This window comes from Netta rufina (genome assembly GCF_964035555.1).
Source record: "Netta rufina genome assembly, chromosome: 17".
NCBI classification, from domain to species: Eukaryota; Metazoa; Chordata; class Aves; order Anseriformes; family Anatidae; genus Netta; species Netta rufina.
The window spans coordinates 7,398,940-7,419,455 of NC_140141.1; the positions used below are offsets into that span (position 1 = coordinate 7,398,940).

Below are 20,516 nucleotides of genomic sequence, written 5' to 3' on the forward strand. Positions count from 1 at the left end.
ATTAACGTAGGACTCGGTTGATCCTCTCAAGAGAAGCCCAAACCAAACCTTTTGGGAATCCAATCCGTATTTCTAAAATACAGTCTGAGGTATACTTCTGCAGGACCTTCCCAGAACAGGACAACTACAAGGTAAACAGACTTTTCACATGAAACACTTGCCCCCTTTGGGTGATTCACCCAGGGCAACCTAGAAAATCTCTCCCATTCATTTCCATGATGCCACTTCCTGCTCTGTATATTTAAAAAAAAAAAAAAAAAAAAAAAAAAAAAAGATATCTGGTACACACCTGCATCCCCATGGAAGCAGCTGTCCTGGTGACATCTCCCAGAAGGCAAATCTCCGTCACTTGGCCAGATCTGTCCTGTTTTTCGTACGCCCACAATAGTAGCCTCAGACACAACGACCTGCTGCTGCCGGTGCCGTTTTTGAGACTGGGGGGTCGGTGGACTGCTGCTGTCAAAGGACTGCTGAGAGTTCTGGGACGGAGAACGACTTTTATCCCGGTACATGCGGTAAGTGGTGGGGCTGGGGGACACGTGGCTGGACTGCCCTGAAGAGAAGTCTTCCTCGCTGGAGGTAAGGTTCTCATTAGAGCTACAATCAGGAGTATATCCTCCTCCAATATCTTCAAAACTCCTCGGGGAATAAGATCTCCTGGGCCAAGTGAGGTGTTTTTCCTGGTCAGTCGTACTCTGATTTCTCAGGATAGGTCCTTTCCCTTCTGCATCCCCCATCATTCCACCAACATAGATACTTTGATAGGGCTGAAAGTCCATGGGCTGCCAAGGTGAGCGGTTGCTGCCATTGGCATTAATCAGATTATCTTTGAGAAACCTGGGGTTCAGTTCAGCATCTTCGTATTCTCCATCATAGCCAAAACTGCTCTCTGAGGACCTTCCCCTGTAAGCAGGCCTCTGGAACTCATTGAAGCTGGGTACCACGGTAGAAGGAAGGGAGTGTAAGGACTTTTTGCGTTCCATTTGCATGGCTTGGCTACCAAGAGAGCTTATTTTATCAGAAACGTCTTTATCGTTGACCTTCACTAGACCCTTCTCGTGATGATACTCCATGTTCACATAGAAGGGCTTTTCAACAACATCCTTGTTATCTCCAGAGTGATGTGAATTCCCCTTTTTAATCCTCTCAAAGTTAGACCTTAGGGCTGCCACACTGGTGCTGTTCCCTCTGTCCTTAGAAATAGGTTCAAAAGATGCCTCCTTCTCAGCAGATCCCGCTAGCCTGCGAGTGGAAGCCGATCTGTGTTTTGAAGGAGATCCATCTGTATCACAGCGAGTCTCCGTATCTTCTACAACTCTCTTCAGTTTCTCTTCGCCATAGTACTTACACCTGTCCTGCTCTCCCTCCCCGTGATGGGGACTGTCCAAAGGCGACAGGTCCGACCCGTCACTCTGGGTAGACAGCTTCCGCAGAGAAGGTATCCTGGGTTTGAACTTTTCCTCCCCGTGGTGTGACTTGCTTTTTTCATATTCATCTTGGTCAGCAGACTGGTGATGATGCAGGTCCTGGATCTGCTGCTCTGCACCCCCTTCAGGCAACTGAGAAACACGTTTAAAACCCCATCTCTGTCTATCGTAGCTTTTTTTCTCCTTTGCCAGAAGAGTCTGCAGGTAAATCATGCGGAACCTCTCCTTGTTGACCTCCATCTCCAGTCTCCGGATAGATGCTTTGCACATCTCCAGCTCCTGTTCAATATCTCCCACAGATTTCAGCTCCATTTTAGGAGGCTCAGAGTCTGCAAATTGTGCCTTCCAAGCCTCCACAAACCCCACAGGGTCCACCATTTTGCATACAGGAGTAAATAAGTGGAGAATAAGGGAGGGAAGCTGGAGAGAGATAGCCGGAGAGAATAAAGCAACCGGATCTCACATGTAGAAGCAGAAACAGCTCCGGCAGGGTCAACTCAACGCGTCTCTTTCACGGTCCATGCAGAGGAACTGGGAGGCAAACGGCAATCCTCGGATCAATCTCTGCTCCTCGCCTCCTCCACCTCTCGCCGGCCCCAGCCCCCGTCCCCTCGCTACTCTCCCCCCGTCATGCCCGAGCTTTTGCTAGCGAACAACAACGCTCCCACCCCGGCGATTCCCGAGCACTTCAAAGGGGAGGTGGACAAAGGAGCAGGCTCGGGGCGGGGGAGAGAAGGTAAATATCGCCTCCCACCCACCTCCTGCCGCTGCCGTCCCGGCCGCGCTGCTCAGTGCAGCCGCTCTGGGCAGCCCTCCGCTCCGTCCTCCCGCGGCCAGCCCCCGTGTTGTGCTTTCTCTTTCTCTCTCCTCCTTTCCCCCTGCCCCTTTCCCTGTCTCCTCCTCCCGGCTATTGTTGCTGGCCTCCGGGCGCAGGGCGGCGAGCCCGGCCGCTACCCGGCGGTGCCGGAGCTCCCCGCGGCCCCGCGGCAGCCTCCCCGGCGCGGCTGTGGAGGCGGAGGCTGGCGGCGAGGCTCCGGAGGCTGCCCCCGGCTGCCCATCGCGGCCCGGCTCCGGCGGCGCCCCGAGCCGCGGCGCTGCGGAAGGGGAGGGATGGAAGGAGGCAGGGAAGGAGGGAGGCAGGGCAGGAGCCCGGCTGAAACGGCGCTGGGGCCTCTTAAAGGGGCAGCCCGGGCCCCCGCTGCCTTTGGAGGCCCGGCCCGGCGGAGGCTGGCGCCGAGACAAAGGCAGCGGTGTGCGAAGCGGGGGCACGAGGGAGGAGGGCGAGGTTGGAGCACGGAGGGGGCTGCTCTGGCCCTCCTGAACTCCCAGCCGCAGCCTTCAGGCCCCGCTGAGGGTTTTGGGGGTGTTTAAGGAGAGGCTGGACTTGGTTCGGTGGGAGGCAGTGGGGCGATGGTTGGACCTTGGAGGTCTTCTCCAACCTGCATGATTCCATGATTCACCTCAAGCCGAGGTGCTGGGCACTAGCAGGCTCGTCATTCATTCGGTCCTTGCTGCGTTATCAGTGCCCAGCTGGTGCTCTGAAAGCGCTGTGATATTGGTAATAAAGTCTGCTTTGTTCAGAGATTAGGTGTGCCTTTGTCCTGTATGTCAGCCTACAGGGAGCCCCGCTCTCCAGCTCTGGGTGAAGGGGGGCAAACAAGCTGAACATGGGCCAGCAGCTGGCTCTCACTCCACCTGAAATCGGGGTACCCAGCCGTGTTTAGGCCCTGTACCTCTTCCACATACTAATTCAACCTCTGAAAAAGGGGTAATGAATACACCTGAAATTGCAGTTTTCCTGTCCAAATGATGGGAAAAGTGAGATATTGTACACCTCACATCCCTCAGAAGCCTGCTTCTTTCATGCCAGAGGTGGGACAAATCCCCAGAGTGAGGAATACCTTTCCTCATGCATTTTATGAGAAAATTGTGGAATATAGCCCCAGCAATAACTAATACAGTTCCTTAAGCATGAAAAGCACAAGTCCACAAGAGCAGTTCTCTTACCTTCAAAATATGCAATGTTTCATAATCCACTAAACCATTTTCCTCTTCACGCTTTTTGATATGACATATCAAATATTTTCAGACATCACAAACGGCTAATCATGCATTCAGCTTTGCATAGTTCATCTCCCTTGCTGTTTGTTTCCTGGCTTTAACCTCTTTTTCCTGCACTTGTTTCCTCAGCTTCTAACACACTGGCTGATCTATGTGGAAAACAGATTAGAATCAAAATCATAATGAAATCTGTATACTTAGTAAATATCTATACAAGCCTTCCAGGGAATTTCCATCTTCCACAGAAAGAAAATTGGCTTTTCACCATTGATGCTGTTTGCCGTCATGCCGGTTTGAACAACGACATTATGACACACAATATATTTCTAGTAATATGACATTTCAGATTTTACTAGCATGATTAAAATAACGACAGATATATTACATAATAAGGCTCTGTTATGTTTGTTTCCCCCATTTGTTCATAGTTTGCTGGTGTTATTGGTTTGTTTTATTATTTCTAGGGTGTTTTCTCACACTCACTGGGCTCACTTTTCCAGAGGCAGCAAGAATTCTGATGAGTCAGAGGGACTTCTGTATGCACGCCTAACTTTTGGCGAGCACTATTAAACAACTGCAGCCTCTGTATTCATTGAGGTACTCCAGCATCAGAAGTTCCGGTGGCCATTGAAGGGGTCTCTGAATTTTTGCTGATACTTTCTACATTCGACTGAGTATAGTTTTATCAGGATACAAAATTTCATTATGGCTCTGGAGGTAGATGTATCTGGGATTGGTGACAGAGCATGCGGTGACAAGGGGGCTAAAAAGCCAGCACATTCAGCTCTCGCCCTCTGCTGGCCCACAAGAGATTGCCAGTTCTCGCCAGTTGAACCATTACTGGAACTGAACTGGCCATGGAGCTCCCTCCTGTGGGGAAGGAGAGCTAGTACGCTTAGCGGAGATCCAGGTTATGGGCTTTATCATGATCCCACACGGGAGAATCAGGAGTTTTGTAAGAAAAAAATAAAAGTGGAAGCACATAAGCAGAGTCTTTCTAACGAGAAATAAAACATCATTTCTCATTCATATGTGGCTGAAATTAAGAAACTGTATTTTTGTATTACAAGACAGCACACTGTGGTAGAGTCTGGCTAGGCCAGTTATCTCCCGAAGTCCTGTCCAGTCCAAATTATTCTGTGAGCCCAGGAACACGGGAACCCCATTTCTTAAGATTCAGAAAATGGCAATTTGTTGCTGTGAGAACAACCTTATGGCCCAAAATAAAGGAAATCCATCCCCCATCTCCACTAACTAATACAGATGCTGCTACAACTTGAACCTGCCAAACACTTCATTTTAACTCAGCCTACGAAGATGTGATACAGCAAGCAGTTCATAGCATCTGCACACTGGTAAGCTTTGTTACACTCCCCAGAACAACTTCTGACTATTGATGAAAACCCGAAAAGACACAGAATACGACATCTACTCATGAAGAATGAACTCTGGTTGTACCTCAGTGAGGTGAGCCTGAGCTGAGAACCAACACGAAAGGTCTGAATCACATGACCTATGAGAATATAAAGAATAATACCCTAAGTGTCAAATAATCACTCAAATGGCAGAAACAATACCACTAAAGATTAAAATGAAAGACGGTTTTACAGTAAAAATGAAATTTGCCTGCCAGGTGACTATTTCTTGAATGGCTTTTGATCTGTTATCAGTTTTTCCTCAAAGAGATACATGTGCTTATTTAAACAGAAGTTCATTAACCATTTAGCTTGTACTTATTAAGCCAAGAAACAGCATAATACTAGTACGTCTTTGGGGAGATTATTACACCTGTTCTTTAACTTTGCTTCAGACTCTCTCTGAATTTTAAGTTATCCAACTTCTCACTGGCAAATTCCACAAGGAAGCTGGTGCTGAAACTGGTGCCATGATCACTATGAAGTTTTCAACTGGTATAAAATTATGTTTGTGTTTAGAGTTAATGTAGTTCTACATTCTGCTTGTGTTTAGAGTTAATGTAGTTGTTCTGACATTGTTTTTAATAATATTAAGGCTTCTTCAAAACAAATGAAGTTGCTGATAGAATGGAATAACATGCATAGAATACAACATAGACCAGACAGGAACATTTAAGAACTTGCAAACTAATGTTTATTTTCCCACTAAAGTTAGGTTTCCTTTGAGCTAATATGATCTAAGATTCATTTTAGGTTATCAATTATTAATACTGAGTTCTTTGCAGGAGAAGTCTCACTGGGACTTAAAAGAAAAAAAGTCTCAAAGCATCTGTCATAGATTGGATGGAGTCAGACCACTGCCAGGGGATAGTTACTGATTGACAGTTTTGCATAAAGTTTTTGGAACTACAGACAATAAAAAACAATAACGACATCAAGCAATGCACTAAATCATTAGAAAAACTGTCCCAGTTGATTTTCCTAGCAACATGACTGCATCGCTGAAGAAATTACATCTCTGATTTTGTACAAGAATTGCAGTCAGCAACAAAAGAAACCCTTGGGAGGTTTTTTTGTTGTTGGTGGTGGTGGTGATGTTTTTTTTTTGTTTTGTTTTGTTTTGTTTTTGAGAAAAACATAACCTGATTTTTTTTCCTTTGATTTATTTCTGATTCATTTTGCAGCTGCAGACACTGACACCGTGACTGCATCAAAACCTAGCACCTAGCCTAGACAAGAAGACAAGGCATGTCATCCTAAAACCTACCTTTTGGCCTCCAGGACCATTATCAATGCTTCCAGGATGGAACCAGAGCAGTTTGTCTGCTCAGCAGCAACCACGTGTAACTGCCAAAATGTGCTGTGAGTATAGGCAATTCTTATCTGAAGAAGTACTGTTGCAGCAATGCTGAACTTGTCCACCTACAGGTACATTATTGTCCTCAGAACAACACTATCTGGTAGTGTGTGTTCAAGTTTTCTTCTCTGACATGCTCAAGGCATGTTCAAAGTGCATGACAAGACACCAGCTTATGTCCAAGAAATATATATATGAAAGCAAAATTTGGTCTGAAGCTCAGGCCTATTCATCATAAGTAGCAAACAAACAACTTTGAAACCCAGTTCTACAATAATAACTACTTTATGAATCATTTACTCATACAATAAAGTCTTTAATAAAGAAATGAACTAAGAATAACTGAATGAAAGAAAGACAAAATTGTGAATTTCAAATTACTTCAGAGAAAGTTTTCCATATGAAAATAGAGGACTAATTTTTTAAAAAGTCACCAATACCACTTCTGTGAGTTTCTATTTATCTATCATAACCCGAGGACAGCAGTACTCATCCACAGCACAGTACACAGAAATGGTTATGTGGCTCCACTGTGCTTCTAAAATTGCTTCTGAAAAGCATTATTCAAATGCAAGATGTTTCATACACATACATAATACACCACAGTAGAATGAACTATCTTTTTCTACTCTCATTCAAACTCAGTGAACACAAAGATCACGGCTATGCTGCCCACTCAGTGGAAAGCATGGTACAGGCAGAGTACATGTTCATCATCTTGTGAAAGAGATTTGTGAGACGACATACACAGAACATCAGAAGGTCAAAATATCACACATTTGGATAAATAGCTTCTTACATACCCCCACATATTCACCTTCTCTACCAAATGCTACATTTGTGTCTTTGCCAACAGAATCAGCACAATTGCCAAATAGGAGATTGACTGATTAAAAAAACAAGAGAGAGAGAGAGTGTTCCCAGATCTCTACTCATTATATTATTTGAAGCTCCTCTAGTTCATAGCATAAATCATAGAAGTATAAATGTAATTTACTTTTAATAAAAGTAAAGGCTCTTTAAGCCATTTTTTCTTCCATTTTTTCTATTTCTTAGGAAACAATTTTTGGACTAAAAATAGCTGAGAGCCTAGATTTTTTTTAGCATGATACGTAGATTCATTATCAAATATTTATCTTTATTTTCTCAGTTTTCCAGATACTGTAGTTTTTGTAATAATTGAACAAACATCTTCTGAAACTGTAACTTGTAATTGTCCACAGGTTTTCTTCATCTCTCCATATTTAAAACAGTTGCAGTTAAGAAATTTAGAGCATTACAAAAAACCTATTTCACTCTTTCTTATGCCAGTATAGCATTTAATACTGGATTTGAATCTTAGAATTATAAAGTCATAAGCAGCTGATAAAGAGTTTTCTAGAGAAGCAGTCTTTCTGTTTAGCAATATGCATTTATTTCATTTCCCTATAACTTTTACAGGGTTTTTTATTTTTCCTTTTAAACTTCTTATCTATTTTTGAAGTTGAAACCTAGTTACCAAAATCAATCATACTAACACAGTTTCATGTATACTGAGCAAATATTACAGTAATTTCAGACAATGTTATTTGTCATTCAAATTTCTGGCAATGTCATTTGTCAGCAGGAATGACTTTTAAAACAGCAGAATCTTTTGGCATCAGTCACGGCTGCCCAAAGAGCAGAAGAGCTTTCCAGAGCTGCTTTACTTATGTAAAATTAAGCGGTGCCCAGAGCTAATCTCTCTCTATTAGACAATGGTTGCAATTTCTAAATAACTGATTGCACAAGGTTATGTCAAAGGGTATTTGAAAAGCCAGAACTGGGGCAATGATTTTTGATCCAGCCAGCACACCAAGTAACAACAGGATGTCCAGAGAGCAGGTTCTAAAGCAGGTTCTACAGTAAGCATTCAGTAACGACATCTTCATACAGCAAATACTGTAGGGCTTACCAAGCATGTGTCTTCTTGGGAGTACATCTTTTCCTACCTCTCTAAACCAACACATATTTTTAAAACTTTTCACAAAATGGCAAAAACTGTTTCTCTACTATTACAGCTTCCAGTATGCAGTGGAGCAAATTGCTCCCAGCATAACATGATCAAATTATCTTGTCCAGTGAAAACAGAAAGAGTGACGACAAGTTTAGCAGCAGCATTGAATCTAACCTTACCAGCTCAGAGTTCCTACCACAGACAGGGATGAACAAGTTCATGACTCAAACTGCATATGGTTCCAGAATCATGTTACATTACTACAAACAAACAAACAAAAAAAAATTAGAATAAAATGCCAATAATTATTCTTAGCAACATAATAGAACTGTAGTGTAGACAATTTTCAAAAAGATTAATGCAGAAAAGGATTCTGCATCCTCTTTGGAAGATGGAATACATGAACTCTATTTTTTCTCTGCCACACACTGTTATGCAAACCATTCTTTCTTATTCAAGAGAGTGGAAAACTATAGCATTCTTATCTGGTAGCACTTCCAAAATATTAGGCAGCTGGGATAAAATGACAAAGCTCCTATCTGGACTTCTCCCAGGCATGGAAATATTGAAATAACTGGGCTCTGATTCTCAAGTGGAAAAGACAAAAGCACAGATTTTTCCTGGATGGAGAAAATCACAATGAAAACTATACAGCCTGCATTTGTGTACTTCCATACCTGTTTCTTATTATTAAAAAAAAACAAAAAACAAAACAATTTTTGCAACTGCTTTAATGCATTTGGAATACATTAAAGCAAGTCAGAGTAATATTATGCTATGACCTAATAATGTTTTTAGAAATAAAGAAGATGGATAGCAGCCTTTATTCTGAACTGCCATTTGTTTTCTGCTCCCATGAGAATGCAACTTCAGTACTCAAGATTTCTAAAGAATTATCAAAACCCAGCACAGTAAAGTTACCTAACATTTGACTACAAGTTTTTCTGGCAGACTGGTGAGCAAATGGTGCTGACAACATCTTCTTGCATTAAGACAAGCATGTCATGTTTCCACTATAGAGAGAAAAGTTTACTTAACAACCGTACCATCCAGCACAAGTGAACCTGCAGCAGCAATAAGAGAACGCTCAGAAAGAAAGCTTGGATAAGATTTTCCTCCCTCATTTCCAAAAATACAACTTTTTACTTCTGATTTAAGAGATTTTTTTGTTGCAGGTGTTTTATGCAGGACTACAGAGAAGTGTGGCACTTGCAGAAGCAGCTGACAGTCAGCAGCAACTTGGGCTGGCTTGAGTGTTGCCTTCTGGGATTTCCATCAGGTTCTTTTCCAATTCTGTAGAAACCAAGAAGTTAAAAAAATCAATTCACAAGAAATGATACCATCCAATATTAAGGGTAACAAAAGCTGGATGCATCCCAAGTCATTCCTACATGCCAGAACTCAGGAAGACACTTAAGTTAACATGCTTGCAGATCTGTGACACTGGCTTTGATGCTCAAAAAAATCTACCCAGTCCTTGAGAGCATAAATGTGGAAAATACACACAAGAAGCAAAATTTAACATACTGATGAGGTTTCCTGTCCCAATTTGAGCCATGTGCCCCATGGTCTTCTCCAGCTCCTTTATCATGGACTGTTCAAAGGCCAAGGCAGCAACTCGGGAAAAGAACTCATTGACATTTTCCCCTACGAAACAACACAGAAACAATATGTTTTTGCAACTGCACAGTAGTGCATGATCAAACATGAACAAGCATATCTTGAACACATCACCACTCAATACTGGGAAGGATTAGGCATTTCCAACAGTCTCTCTCTGATGACTGCAGACAGAATGTCTCATTTCTTTCCACTTCAGAATACTGTATCCTCTACCATACTTTTTTTTTTTTTTTTTCATTAGCAACAAGGAGAATTCAGTTTGTGGCATAATTGTTTCATTCCTAATATATGTAGCAGTCCATACACATGTTTATGTAACTAACCATGAATTAAACATACTTAGACATTGCACAGCAACTTAAGTAGCCCTTTCTATAAACAAGACAATGTAAGCACACATACAGATGCTCAAATAAAATCAACCATTAATAAATCTGAAGTTTCTAATAGCAACAAAATGCAACACAGTAAATAAATAAATTGTACTGAAAAAAGGAACTTTAACTTCCTCCCTCTTTAACACTAGCCTCTGTGGTTACTTTATTCTTATATCCTTTGCAGTAACTTACCCGTTTTGGCTGAAACCGACCAGTATTCTGCCTGCATCTCATTGGCAAAGCGGATAGCATCTATCTCTGTCCTTTCACACACAGCATCTGACTGAGTAAATACCAAGAAATATCTTTAAGATAAGAAGTATATCTGTGCTAGTAATAATACAGTGGTACTGATAGCACCTACCCTGTGAGGCGGACAGTGGCCTTTCTGTCCTTGCCTCGTAACTTGTGTAATCATGCACTATTGCAAAAATGTTCTAATACTTGAAAAGAAATTACTTAGTATTGCTTTTAAAATGGAAGATTCTGTTCACCTTCTACTGCATTGAAATAAAACAACAAGAAGGTTGACCACTGAATCTAACTATATAGTACAGCAGAGAGCTGCAAACAGCCCAGTTATTGATCTTCGAATTCTTGGTACTCTATCTTTCTCAACAGAAGAGTTACAGGACCAAATAATAAATACAGTTCTTTTCATTTAATCCTTCTTGTCTGTCTCAGACCCTTTTTTCTACTCTATTTTTACTATACTCAAACACATGAGCTTCTCCCCATCCCCTTTTTTAATACTCTTTTCCCCTTCTTTCTTATCTCTTCTTCCTGTTCTAAGACTACAATTTCTTTCCCCCTTCAACAAATCTTGCTTTCTTGCTTGTTATTTTAAGACCATTTTCCCTCTCATTTATTTTCCGTGATCAATCATACTAGTATCTTGCTATTTGCTTACCACCAAATCTTTTTTTGTTCCAACCAGAAATATGAAGCTGGAATCTGGCTCATTCTCCTTCAAAGCATCTTCCAGCCACTGTCTGAAATGCAGAAGAGAGATGAGAGTCAGTCAGAGGAAGTATGGAATATCAAAGGTAGATAATAGGGTCACAAAAAAAGTAAGAGGATGAACTTCTGTGAGAGTGTCAAAAGCCTCTTTTTCTGGACAGGAAGGGAACAGGAGCTATTCCAGCGCCTTTGAATATATGTCTTCAACTAATGAAAAGTTCAAACATGCCCGGTGTAGAGTGCAAATTCAGCAATAATATTAACACCCAGAGATATTATTTATCAGTATAAGGAGAGGGGGCAGAGTTTTGATAGAGATAAGGAATAAAAAACAAGAAGCAGAGTTAAAAATATGAACAATACAGCAGATTAGATATGAAATGAATAAAGAAGAGTGAAATCTATTCAGCAACATTACAAAATATCTTCCTGTGAAGGCTGCATGACTCTTGTCTCATAAGCTTTTATATTTTTGTTACTCTAGCAATCAAGTTCCTCTTGAGTCATCCAACAAAAGTCAAGGAGGGAAGAGAGTGTGTGTGGGGTGGAAATCAGGTTCACAGGTTTCAATTATTTTCAACCAAGCAGAGACACTAATATATATATAATTTTACAAAGTCCTATGTAAATGAGTTAAATACCATAGCAGTACTCTAAGGAAATACTCTAATACACATTTAAATAAGACAGAGCACAGATTGTAGAGAAACACATACCTGCCTTACAGTCATAACAGTATGTTAGAAATATATAAGCTCCGAGTCTGGTAACAACAGTGTGGATCACAGATCCACATTGGGTTTTGCAGACTGCACTAAAAACAGAGCAAGTTCGCTCACATCAGTTAGCGTGCTGCTATAGCCAAAACATTTCAAGTACTTGAACTACCAAATTTAGCTATACCTATATATACACCTTGAGTTTTGTTTTGGGGGATTTTTTTTTTTTTTGACAGACATGTGAGACAGTGCACAGCTGTGCCAGGGAGGTTCAGACTGGACATTAGGAAAAAATTTCTTTACCGTGAGGGCAGTCAAACACTGGAACAAGCTTCCTAGAGAGGTGGTTGATGACCCACGCATGTCAGTGTTGAAGAGGCATTTGGATAATGCTGTCAATAATATGCTTTAACTGTTGATTAGCTCTGAAGTGATGAGGCAGTTGGACTAGATGACCTTTGAAGGTCCCTTCCAACTGAACTGTTCTACTATAACAGAATCACTACAGAAACTAGAGAAATAATATAATATTGAGACTCTTGAGACTTCATGCATGAGATGCATCACATTGATTTCATTATCGACATCAGATGCAAACCTGTTAGTCCGTTTATAGCAAATGGAGGAAAAAACAGATACTTTTGATATGCACTTCATCTCTTCCTGTATGTCTAGTTTTGGAAGGATCCAGCTCCTTGTTAAGTGCCTTTTTCTCTCCACTGACTACAAAGCAAGCCTAAGATGAAGTTCAAATTTATGCTCAGCATTTTTCTCAGAACTATTCCAAACACATGCCTATCACCATTTATTTCATAGCTCAAAACACACTCATAATCCCACAAGTCCTCAGTAACTACAGGCCATGGAAGGCAATTAACCCCCCTGCGAAAACTGTAAAGGCTAAGCCAAAACACAGAAACTTACTTGGTGTGATCCAAAGTCTGGATATCAGCCAGATCAAACACTGTTATTATAACTGCAATAAAAGAAAAAAGTAATTAAGTAAAAAAGTGCATCAGAAGTCTCTCCAATTCAACTCAACTTGTGAAATAGAAAGAATGCTTGTATACAAAGTGCAACAGTAGGTTTAACATAGAGGAGATGGGAGACTACTGGTTTGTTTACTCCCCTTCTTTCTCTAGCACCCAGTAAGACTGCCATCCTCAGTCTTCAACTTTAATAGTGCTATAGTCTGCAGACTAAAGGTAAAGATCAAACACTCCTTTTATTTTAGGACCCCTTTAATTTCTGAAAAAAAGCCTCTTATAGGAATACTAGAGGTATACACTTCTCAGTCTAGCAAAAATTTTATCAAAAATTGAAATTCTTTCCCCTCTAGACACAGTTGCCATTTTTTATTCCTTCATCATCATAACATTCAGAGCTTGCAGGTGTGACAAGTAATCTATTCATGAGGTTTTCAGTTTCTTCCTCTCTCCAATAACGGAGAGCCCATTCCACCATACTGCGTCTACAGGTACCTTTCCAAGGAGCACATATAGGCGTATGTATATATGTTTCTGTATAAAGTACAATATCCTGTCACAGCCAGGGTCAGATTAATATTGTTCTCACCCTCTGCTCCTCGGTAGTAAGCAGATGCAATGCACTTGAACTTTTCCTGACCTGCTGTGTCCCATCTGTGCAATGGAGAAAAAAAGAAACTCCAGGTTAATGAAACCTAGCGCAACCTGAGTAAACATGCTAATGAAGCAACAGACTGGTACACGTTGGAGAAGAATGTGATACCAGAGAATTGTTGCCATCTGGAACATGTTATTCATTAACTACTGATAGAAATACCGTAAAGGCCTATTATTTAATGAAGCCATTTTAACTTTGGTTTTATCCTTATTTTTTATTTTTATTTATTTATTTATTTATTTTTTACTAACTGGTCATTTTGGAGACCGTTCTTTGAAACACAATTCAAACATTCATAGTTTGCATGGTAAAAAAAAACAAAACAAAACAAAACAAAAAAAAACTTTTATTAAAGCATCATTTCCTCATCTATGTCATTTCTATGTATTTCTAGGGCAATCTGATTTTGAAACTATTTTCTGGGCTAATACTAGCTAAATTATGTATTAGCCCACACTAGAATCTTGTAACTTACGATACGATACCTCTCCATTAATGACACCAATAAGGATTTAAAAAAAAAAAAAAAAAAAAAAAAAAAAGACAGACAGAAGGTCTTCTTAATAACAAAAATGATATATGATATACACTTCTCCCAGCTACTGCCAGTACTACAGATGTTTGGGTTTTGCTATAGCATAGCAGTACCAGTCATTGGTAGTTGCAATTTTAGCATGTATGAAAACCTCTCAGCTAGAGGGGGCACCAGTGCTTATCATATGTAAATGTTTTACCCAGCCACTGAAGAATATGTAGATAAGGCAACCTTCATTTTGTTCAGCCTGTGAACCTTCTTGCTTCAGCTGACAAAGTACTGATGTTTCAGTGTAGATTGTTAAAGGCACTCAAGTTCCAAAAATCATAGAATTAATTAGGTTGGAAAGCATCTAGTTCCAGCACCGCTGCCATGGGCAGGGACACCTCCCACACCAAGTTGCCCTGGTCTCCATCCAACCTGGCCTTAAACACTTCCAGGGATGAGGCATCCACAACTTCTCTAGGCAACCTGTTCCAGTGCTTCACCACCCTCTGAGTGAAGACTTTCTTCCTAATATCTAATCTAAATTTACCTTCTTTCACTTTAAAACCATTACCCTTTGTCCTATCACCACACTTCCTGACAAATAGTCCCTCCCCAGCTTTCCTGCAGCCCCCTGTATGTACAGGAAGGCTGCTATAGGGCTGCCTTGGAGCCTTCTCTTCTCCAGGTTGAACAACCCCAGCTTTCTCTGCCTGTCTTTGTAGGAGAAGACAGTGCCTGACAGAATTTTCAAAAACACAGTCACAGTGAAATCAGTGGGAAATTGAGTGCTTTCCAACAAATCCCACTAGCCATCTATTTGCGTCTTTAGACACTGAGATTTCAGAGAAAATGTGTTTCCAAGCAAAAAGGTTTTAAGATTCATGCACTAAAATACTTCATACAGAGCATCTTATTTCTGCTCTACATCACACTACAGAGTAGATTCAGTAACGTTCTTTCCAGAAAAAATATAGCTAGATGCTTAGAATACCAAAGGATGTCCTTAAGCAGAACCAAGGCAGGTAAGAGAAGGCCAGGATTCCCAATAGGCTGATAAACAAAGGTGAAAATCAGAAAGATTTTGGACTCACTTCAGCCTTCTATGTATTAAAGAAAACCACTTATGCTGCCATTAGGAGACAGTGAAGTCAATGGACACATTACAGTTGATTTCAATCGCTGCAGGAACAAACCCTCCCAGTAAAGTCAAGTTCCATGATTGTAATACACACTAAATCCAAAGGACAGAATGGAACAACAATAGCACTTGACAAATTTGTTACAAGAGCTTCTGCTTCTCTTCCAAGAAACTTGAGTAAAAAAGGCAGAACTGTAATGAAATGTAGCAAGACACATAAAATTAATTTTCATTGACAAAACTTTAACATTTTTAAGGCTAAGAGATCCAGGACAGGAGTATATATGTATTTATTTGTTTATTTATTAACTTAAACTCCAAGTCCAGGTAGAGAACCTGTATTTTGCAATGTTGTGTGTTTTGTTTTGTTTTTTAAAATTTTTATTCCATTAGAACCTAATGGAATATAGAGCCTAATTCAAACTCCACCTAGACCGTATGCTATGTGATACTTAACCACAGTGTTTCAACTTACATCTGGAGATTATATGGTATTCCTACTATTTCAAAGCGTTCAATTTCAAAATCCACTCCAATGGTCGCCTTGTAATCTCGGTTAAAATTATCTTTACAAAATCTGCAGTGAAGAAAAAAAGGATGAAAGGATGAAATACTAGCAACACCTGGCTACAAATAGCTGAAAAACTACACTATCTAGGGTAAATTATATGGAAAAGCATGAACTAACTGTGGAATGGCTATATATTGCAGAAGCATACATAAAAGCACTGAGAAACTGATTACCAAAAAGGAAGTAACATTTTGGGTTATAAATACAAAAGGAACATGTGATTAATCGGTAAGATTAAAAACTTCCCAAATTCTCTTAGAAACATGGAAGAATTAATTGAAAATATAAACAGCTGGCTCTCACGGTAATAACAAACTACAGAAATTCAGTGCTCTGTTCAATGGACTTGGACACAAAATGCACAACAGCTACTTTTAGCATCTGGCAAATACTACATTGTATTATATTTGACTGGATACATATTCAGTTCAGAAAACTGAAAGCTTTACTGCTGTTAGTGATGCACTTTGAACTTGTAAAAGAAAAGATGCAAACCATTTGCTGAGATATACTGTACCTGTTTATGAGGCTAGTTTTCCCAACATACAGGTCTCCTACCACAACCACTTTGGATATTTTCAGCCTGTTAGAAACATTTGAAAACACTAAATGCTTTTAGTAGCAATTTCAATGTTCTCACTAAAACAATTCTGACTTAGATCCTTAAATAGCATGTGATGAATACATGCATCTGCAACTCCAGTTTAACTAAATGCCACAGTGCTGCAGCAGGATCTTAAATTGTAAGAAAGAAAAGGTCACAAAACAAAACTCTGGAGAAGAAATAGTCCATTTCTTACTCTGTATGTTGTTTCTTAAATATATTGCTATGGGACAGAAGCTCTTGCAAGTATATACACTTGTCAGTTTGCACACAAGGCCATATAGTATCTATATCTTTATCAGCCCTTTAAAGAGTAGAAGTTTAGACTCTTCTGCCATTAAAATTAATTACAAGTTTCTCATTGACTTTAATAATACAGAATCAAGTCCTAAGTACACAAACAAGAAGTTAGCAATAACAAAATAACTCACTGTAAAATTAGTCTCTTGGGAAAACAAACAAACAAAAAAAAAAACACACAACAAACCAAAGGCAAGAGCCAATACACTTCCTGACTATCTGGAACAATATTAATCTGAAGCTCACTTCATACAAATAATCTTCTTTGTTCTGGGTCCTCCCACAGAATACAGCAGATGGGCTTGAGGTGACTCAACCTGCATTCTTAAAATTGAAATGTAGTGTATCTGTTAGGAGGTACAGGTGGATAAGTGAATGTAATGTTATTTGTTGACTGAAACTTGGATTGACATCTCCCATGCACATGCTACAAAAATGGTTTAAGAGGTTTAATATACTATCGTATTAAGAAATTGCTTTTTAAACAGGGGAATCAATCTTCTATTGAATGCAATGGTGATTTCAAGTTAGTGATTCTAAGCAGTCTAAATCTTGACTGGTGAGCTACACAGCTTATATTTCAGAAAAAGGAAGGCATGTTTTTGTTCTAGTCAATGCAAATATGGTAGCCACAGGCCCCTAACCTGGTGATGTCTCTGCCTAAATAACTGTTAGTGATACAATACTGAAGAAAATCAACTACCTGAAGGGAAAGGCAAAAAAAAAGCAAGTGATGGTTTGAAGGTATGTGTTCCATTAATACTTTCTAGAAAAGAAAAGAAAACACTCCCTAGATTAGAAATTTTAACACACTGATGGAATATCAAGAGTCTTAAAAATAGCCATTAGCTACTGAATTTCTCAGAGTATCTTTCCAAATGACAAAGAACTACCCCATTACTTGGAATAACGGAAAAGGAAAATAATGGTAATTCCTGACATGTTTCATAATTCCTGTACCAAGTACTCAGTTGTCTGTCCCTTCTACCACCACACCCTACCAAAAAATAACCTAATAATAATCATATCTAGATTGGAAAAGTGACAGGAAAGTACTTTCATTTTATTCACAAAGCCAGAATGGAAAGCTTTTTAGTTGTGCTGTACATATACAAAATAAATTAGTTGGTGTTCCAGTTTACTCTGAGGAAAAAAAAAAAAAAACACAAAACTGATACATCTTGGTTATGGAGCAGAAAAAATGCCTTGATTCACTAAAACAAGTCTTGCCAATAGAATCATCATGACACTTGTAACAAATTTAAATGGAAGTAAAACAGTGGCTATGCTTCTAAAAGCTATTAACTCATCGATGTCTCTCAGAGAGACATATTTTGGCTTTTTTTTTCTTAAAAAAAAAAAAAAAAAAAGTAAAATTAATAGATAGTGAAATTAATAAAAAATTCCATTCAAAGATGGATATCATGACAAGTCTCATGGTAATTAAGAGCTCTAGATTTAAGAGACTAGTGAACTAACTGTCAGTATTCATAGATCTTTCACTTTATGAAAGATCTTTTACACTGGAACACAGAAGCATTTATTACTAAAACATACAGTTATGTACTTTAACAGAATAGGAATAATTTCTAACACAGTTTAGCTTTCTTGCCTTGCTTCAGGAATTAAATGAGTACAAGTATCTGTCCTGGGAGAGACATGACATGAGAAAACAAAGAACATGAAAAAGGCATAAAAAAGAAAAATCTATTTTTCAGTGCTATATATTTACTCCAGAATTTGGATCTAGTTTTAAGGAAACATTTAAAGTCAACTTCTCGGCATGTATACTATTAAAAGATTAAAACTAGATCCTTATGGAACAAAACTGCTATGTTTAAATCTGTCCAAAGCCTTTACCAAGTGCTCATTTGGTACACTCCATATGTAGCCTGTTTTCTCTGTTGTTGTCAGTATATCTGCCCTATTCCTTCTAACTGCTCTAGAACTTGCTTTTTGTGCTGACTTGCATAGGCTCAACACTAAACGGTCAGTTAATCGTTCAAACTAAGGGTGCAGCTATTTGTTGCTAAACAACCTGATTTTTTCCAACTCTACTTATTCCAGCAGGAAAAGAATCTTCAAAACTTGTAAAAAGAAGAGGCATTTTATTCATTCACTGTCAAACAGTACAGAACCATCATGGGGACGGGCTCAGCTGTCTTTAAATGCACAGGAGTGAGGAACATGAGGAATCAGGAAAAGCCTATAAAGGAAGAAGGCTATGAAGAGGTTAAAATATGTGCTTCATTGCACGCTTGGTTTCTTACCAACTTACCCAACTGTTCCAGCACTCTGCTGACAAGCAGTTCTGACCTGCGCATGGAAGTGCTCTTTGAACTGCAGACAGGCCTCGGGTGTGTACCACTGAAGACAGAAGAGAACAGTGACTGGGATAAACTATGTGATGTCTACTTTGCAACAAGTCAAATCAGTAAGGAAAAATAGAAAAGGAGATTACTTCAAAGAGCTTGTCAAACACAGAGGTACCAAAGATTAAGAAAAGGGATAGCTTGGGCTAGAAGGCAGTACAGCTGCCTCACAGGTATATTTGTAAAAATTCCTTTGAACAGGTCATTTGACCACCTTTGAGTGTCAGCATCCGAACCCTAGCTAAACTTCCACAGCAAATACATTTGTTCACTACTCTTTAACATAATAACTATTTTAAATTATTCCAATAATCCAAGGCACACAAGAAAAACACAGGTGAGAGAATGGCACAAGCAAATCATTCTTACTGCAAAGTCTTTAAAATCTCTTACTTGTATAAAGAACTGATTTTATTACTAGTTTTCAATTAAGCTTAGCAGGTTAAAAATGAGGAAAACAACAGTGATGGTTTTCATAAAACTAAAAGTAAAATATGCAGCTGAGATCAAGCGTGAAAAAAATGCTAATTCCTATTAAAATGATGTTTTGAAAAAAAAAAAATAAAGAGAAAATGAAAGTGGTAATACTTTGTCCTTCCCTGTCCTCAACCCTTCTGTTACACTTCAAGTATAAAACTCTTTGGGGGCAAGAATGATCTTTTCTGTCTGTGTTTCTACAGCACATTTGATCTACAGCATGACTAAGGTTCCTGCACACACAGAAAATGAAAATTGCCTCAAATTCTTCAACCAAAAACTCCACATAGATCTAATTAGTCTTTTTGAGTATTAATTACCAGCTATGGTTCTCATTTCCTCTCAGTGGAGGAACTTTTTAACCACAGTAATTATTAATGTTTGGCTGAAAGAACAGGTATTATAAGATAACATTTCTGTTGCAAGAGTCACTTTCTGTTGAGGTTAGAGGAAGAAAACATTATTATTAAGTATATTAGCACTGAATGGGAAAATGAGGTCACATTCATCTCTGAAAGAAAACCTTAAAAAATCTGAAATTCTAGAAAAAGGCATCAACTGTAGATTAAAATAAAATACAAGGGAAATATAGTTTAATGTGGGAGGTGCTACAAACTCTGAGCACATGGATAAAGAATGCTTACCTTAGGAAACTGGGAGATTATTCTGTCCCTACTCACTGGGGGAACCATATGCTTTAGGCTGGACTTCATCCTCCAAATTCAATTCAATCCTACCAGACAGAAAACATGTAAAGAGAAACAAGATGTTTAGAAGTTGTCTTAACAGAGGGAAAACATGATAAAAAAAAATTAACCCTCCTTATGGACTCATCATCTTTCTTTCCTTTCAGTACAACTGGCAGCTCTTTGACTTTGTGTTAAAGAAAATTGATTCTCATGTAAAAAGGGCAACTTCTGCGTGCACAACTGCAGTAAGAAGTAGTGGTTTTCTCTAACAACAAAGCACTGCC

At 39.3% G+C, this 20,516-nt stretch overlaps 2 protein-coding genes across 3 annotated transcripts in view; both read right to left on the reverse strand.

Moving 5' to 3' along the window:
• The window catches only part of BCR (BCR activator of RhoGEF and GTPase), a gene marked incomplete at its 5' end in the record, with an annotated part of 104,227 nt that extends 102,385 nt beyond the window's left edge, over positions 1-1,842 (reverse strand). Inside the window, 2 exons of one of the 2 annotated variants that reach the window (XM_084297407.1) lie at positions 290-1,412; positions 1,569-1,805. In XM_084297407.1, the coding sequence (XP_084153533.1) occupies positions 290-1,412; positions 1,569-1,805 (1,360 nt within the window). Of the gene's footprint in view, positions 1-289 lie in introns of both variants that reach the window. The other variant, XM_084297408.1, reaches the window with a different exon arrangement.
• A 7,621-nt stretch (positions 1,843-9,463) lies between these two features.
• Positions 9,464-20,259, reverse strand: RAB36 (RAB36, member RAS oncogene family; the record flags this gene model as incomplete). The annotated part of the gene is made up of 10 exons (XM_084296956.1): positions 20,188-20,259; positions 18,973-19,061; positions 16,308-16,373; positions 15,695-15,796; positions 13,490-13,554; positions 12,839-12,890; positions 11,146-11,227; positions 10,428-10,518; positions 9,763-9,882; positions 9,464-9,528 (listed from the first exon to the last, which is right to left on the reverse strand). Exons 1-10 carry the CDS (start codon positions 20,254-20,256, stop codon positions 9,464-9,466), a joined length of 801 nt encoding a protein of 266 aa, XP_084153082.1. The 5' UTR covers positions 20,257-20,259.
• Positions 20,260-20,516: the final 257 nt, after the last annotated feature.